The sequence below is a fragment of the Macaca fascicularis genome, chromosome 7 (assembly GCF_037993035.2).
Source record: "Macaca fascicularis isolate 582-1 chromosome 7, T2T-MFA8v1.1".
Classification (NCBI taxonomy): domain Eukaryota; kingdom Metazoa; phylum Chordata; class Mammalia; order Primates; family Cercopithecidae; genus Macaca; species Macaca fascicularis.
The window spans coordinates 46,249,060-46,253,036 of NC_088381.1; the positions used below are offsets into that span (position 1 = coordinate 46,249,060).

The following is a 3,977-nucleotide window of genomic DNA, read 5'->3' on the forward strand; positions in this document are numbered from 1 at the left end:
TGGATTCCAACTCCACGCTCCACCGCGCGGAACTATGCAACCTTGGGTTAGTTACCAGGTCTAAGGCTTCTAGATTCCAACTCCACGCTCCACCGCGCGGTAACTACACTATCTTGGGCTAGTTATCGGCTCTAAGACTTAATTTTGCCATCTGCAAGATGGAGATAACATCCAACTCCTGCTGTGTGAGGATTACGTGAATCCTTGTAGAATGTGGCTCAGTTACTGGGATATAGTAAGCGCTCCACGGCTACTGCTATCATAATGCCGTTAGTTTGCTTGTCCTCCTACATCTACCTACATCTATCTATCTCACCCAAGGCCCAGCGCTAAGCAGCGACGTCCATGGTGGGACGCAGCCTTTACCCTCAGGGTCAGCGCCGGCTGGGAAGGCCGCGACCTAACTGGGAGATTACGAACAGTGTCACCACGGCCACAGCGCAGCTCCTGCCAAGTCAAGCAGCTCATGGAACCAACGGCGGCGAAGTCCGAATACCTACGCAACCCTATCCTAAAAGTGTTTTTAACCGTCTCAAGTCCTATAATTTAAGAAAATAAAGTGAGACCGTAACTGTTGGCGCTGAGAAACTTTCTCAACAGGAAGAACGAAGCAGGCGCAGCGCGCAGGCGTCTTCAATCGGTCCTGGGTCCGCCTCTTCCGCCCGGTGCGGGCGCCGATTGGTCCGCGTGGTCACATAAGAGACTGCGCATAGGCGCAAGAACCTCTTTCCTCAGCTGTCGCGAAGGTGCTCGGTCCTTCCGAGAAAGCTAAGGCCGCGTTGGAGTGAGGGCCTCACTTCATCCGGCGACTAGCACCGCGTCCGGCAGCGCCAGCCCCACACTTGCCCGCGCTATGGCCTCCGTCTCCGAGCTCGCCTGCATCTACTCGGCCCTCATTCTGCATGACGATGAGGTGACCGTCACGGTGAGTGCGGGCGCGGGTCGGCGGCCTGGCTGCCTGTGGGCGGCGACTCCCGCCTCTCCATGCGGTTCCGGGCTCCAGGCCGTTGGGCCCAGCACTTCCGGCCGGGGCCAGGCCGCGAAGACAGGCGGCATGGGGCGGGCGCTCCTGGGGGCTGGGGCCTCTCTCGCAGAGCGGGACCTGGGCCCCCGGGACCACGTGCGGGCCCGGGGGGCGTGGAGTGCGCTTGAGGCTGGGCTCTCCGGCTCCAAGATCCTTCGTGTAGAAAAGCTTTTCCGCAGCGCTTGGGCACCCTGACCCGCGCCTCGTCTCTCTCAGGGACACTTACTTGGAACTCTTTTGGTATAATTGCCTTGAATTCCCCGGGTCGTGGAGGATAGCGCCCCAGCTCGGCTCCACCTTCCAGGTCCTAACTTAAAAATAGCCGCGTGACTCAGGCAAGTCCCAGCCCGTGAAACAGCAGTGATGGGCTCGCCTCATTGCAGGGCGCCTGGCACACATCTCTTTTGCTTGTGATAGAATATTTGAGCTGGTTAAACATGTCCTGTACACTTTTTATTGAGTGACTTGCCTTTGACTTGCAGCGTTTTGGAGATACTACATACGCTATGTTTTGATGGATTGACGTTTTTATTTGTTGTAGGAGGATAAGATCAATGCCCTCATTAAAGCAGCCGGTGTAAATGTTGAACCTTTTTGGCCTGGCTTGTTTGCAAAGGTAAGGTGATGGTGGCAAAGTGATGTGGTAAAGCCTGCTGATTTACGAGGGCAGGTGTACATGCTGAAGTACCTCCAGCAGTGCCATAAGGCCCCACATGCCGCTGGATCTCCTAGGTGTATTTGGTTGCATTTATATCTCTAGGAGCTAAGAAGATTTCAGTTTCTCAAGTCTTATGTTTCCTTATCAGACTCTGGTTTCCCCTTTTGCTCTGAAACCATGGTCAAAAAAAAAAAAAATCTGAATCAGGTCATTGATTCCCAAAAAGGATCACCCGGGAGATAGGTACTACCCATGTTAAAGTTGCAAGCAAATTCTTGCATTAAACCTGTGGTTTAATGGACATTTGGGTTTAGCGGACTTTATTGACACAGTAGGTACTATGTGTTGGGATATAAAAGACTAATAAAGACGAGATTCCTGGTCATGGAGCTTGCACTGGCTATTTTCCATTGTACAGGTTACTTAATCTCTGGCAAGTTAAGCTGATAGCATCTAACTCCGGGGTTGTGTCCTCTAAAGAGTTTTGAAAGATTGTAAACATTGTATCTATGTCATCTTTAAGTCCTATGTTTAGAAGACTGAAAATTTGAGTTCACTGTTCAGAGGAGACATGGAATTGTGCAAAGAATATTCATTTGAGTGTTTCAGGAAGTTTGGATTATTTTTTTGCCAACATGTTATTTGTAAAAGGAGGGGAAATCAGCTACCTCAGGAGGTTCTTAACATATAGGAAAGTAATTATCAGATTCAAAGCTGAACGATTGAAAGCTGAACAGTAGTGTGTTGCCCTGTCTAACCTAAGTTTTTGCTGTTAGCAAAGAAAAGCCAGTGTCTAGGGTATTGATTCCAGGGCCTTCCACTAATAACAAAATCCCAGGATGTTCCATCTCTTATATAAATGTATTTGCATATAACCTATGCACATCCTCCTGTATACTTTGGAAGTCTACATGTTTGGTATGCATGCGTTTCCACTGTTGAAACCATGGATGTGGAACCCACTGTATATAGTGTTAGGGGTTGATCACTGTAACCTGGAAGGGGGGATACTTTTCGTTTTTGGTGCGTGAGTGCTGTGTAACAAGGACAGAACCGGGCATTTACCTATGCATGCACATGTATTGCAGGCCCTGGCCAATGTCAACATTGGGAGCCTCATCTGCAATGTAGGGGCTGGTGGACCTGCTCCAGCAGCTGGTGCTGCACCAGCAGGAGGTCCTGCCCCCTCCACTGCTGCTGCTCCAGGTAGGAAACATGGAGTTTCTAGTATTGGGAGGAGTGTAGAGATTTAAAAAATATATATAGTATTATAGGTAAAATTGCCATTAATTTTCCACAAGCAGATGATGTATGGAAATCCTAACACCTGACTGTTTTTTTTCTAGCTGAGGAGAAGAAAGTGGAAGCAAAGAAAGAAGAATCGGAGGAATCTGATGATGACATGGGCTTTGGTCTTTTTGACTAAATCTCTTTTATAACGTGTTCAATAAAAAGCTGAACTTTACTGCTGTTGGTCTTGCCCATAGCTTGGGAATGCGCTCTGCAAAAATGGTATCAGTTTTGTAATGTTGGCTTTCAACCTATTCTGCCATGACAGGCTGGATTTTCCCTGCCACCGTTGCCAGATGTGAGATTATACACAATCCTGATGCTAACAAGAAGGCACCTCATGGTACAGTGTTAAAAACTGCACTGGGGTGTCAGGAGGAAAGATCAGAGCAGATGCTTGCTTTGTCCAGGTTACCTGTATAAACTTGAGGATTATAAGGTGTGTCCCCTCCACTGGGGGCAGAGGGTAATACAGACCAGCATTAGAAAGCCTCCTGGGTAATTACCCTATACAACCCTGCCTAATAATGAACTTTGACCTATGCTGAATTGACTGCTACATCCCAAGGTTGTAAAGAAACTAAGACCTAGCTGTGTAATGTCTCACCAAATGCTTGGGTAACACTGAAGGAATGCAGAAAGTTTACTTCATAGTTTATTAAGGTCCCCAGTTACACAAAGTGGATAAAACAAGATTCAAACCTGGGTTCCAAAAGCTAAGAGCTTTTTTTGTTTGCCAATTAATAATACCATGAGGCCGGGCGCGGTGGCTCAAGCCTGTAATCCCAGCACTTTGGGAGGCCGAGACGGGCGGATCACAAGGTCAGGAGATCGAGACCATCCTGGCTAACACAGTGAAACCCCACGTCTCTACTAAAAAATACAAAAAACTAGCCGGGCACTCCAGCCTGGGTGACAGAGCGAGACTCCGTCTCAAAAAAAAAAAAAAAAAAAATACCATGAATGGAAATTTCGACTTTTCAGGCTTGGATTATATAATAAACC

General features: G+C 48.2%; 1 protein-coding gene across 1 annotated transcript; it reads left to right on the forward strand.

Annotated features, from left to right (window-relative positions):
* Window positions 1-723: 723 nt before the first annotated feature.
* On the forward strand, window positions 724-3,147 carry RPLP1 (ribosomal protein lateral stalk subunit P1). Its single transcript, XM_005559928.4, has 4 exons — window positions 724-925; window positions 1,566-1,640; window positions 2,771-2,888; window positions 3,029-3,147. Exons 1-4 carry the CDS (start codon window positions 854-856, stop codon window positions 3,106-3,108), a joined length of 345 nt encoding a protein of 114 aa, XP_005559985.1. The 5' UTR covers window positions 724-853; the 3' UTR covers window positions 3,109-3,147.
* The last annotated feature ends 830 nt before the right edge of the window (window positions 3,148-3,977 follow it).

Excerpts from the sequence above, each read along its gene's own strand:
- RPLP1 (XM_005559928.4), top strand. The coding sequence starts at position 854 with ATGGCCTCCGTCTCCGAGCTCGCCTGCATCTACTCGGCCCTCATTCTG. Across the intron at positions 1,641-2,770 it reads GGCCTGGCTTGTTTGCAAAG|GCCCTGGCCAATGTCAACAT; the intron begins GTAAGGTGATGG and ends CATGTATTGCAG. Across the intron at positions 2,889-3,028 it reads CTCCACTGCTGCTGCTCCAG|CTGAGGAGAAGAAAGTGGAA; the intron begins GTAGGAAACATG and ends TTTTTTTTCTAG.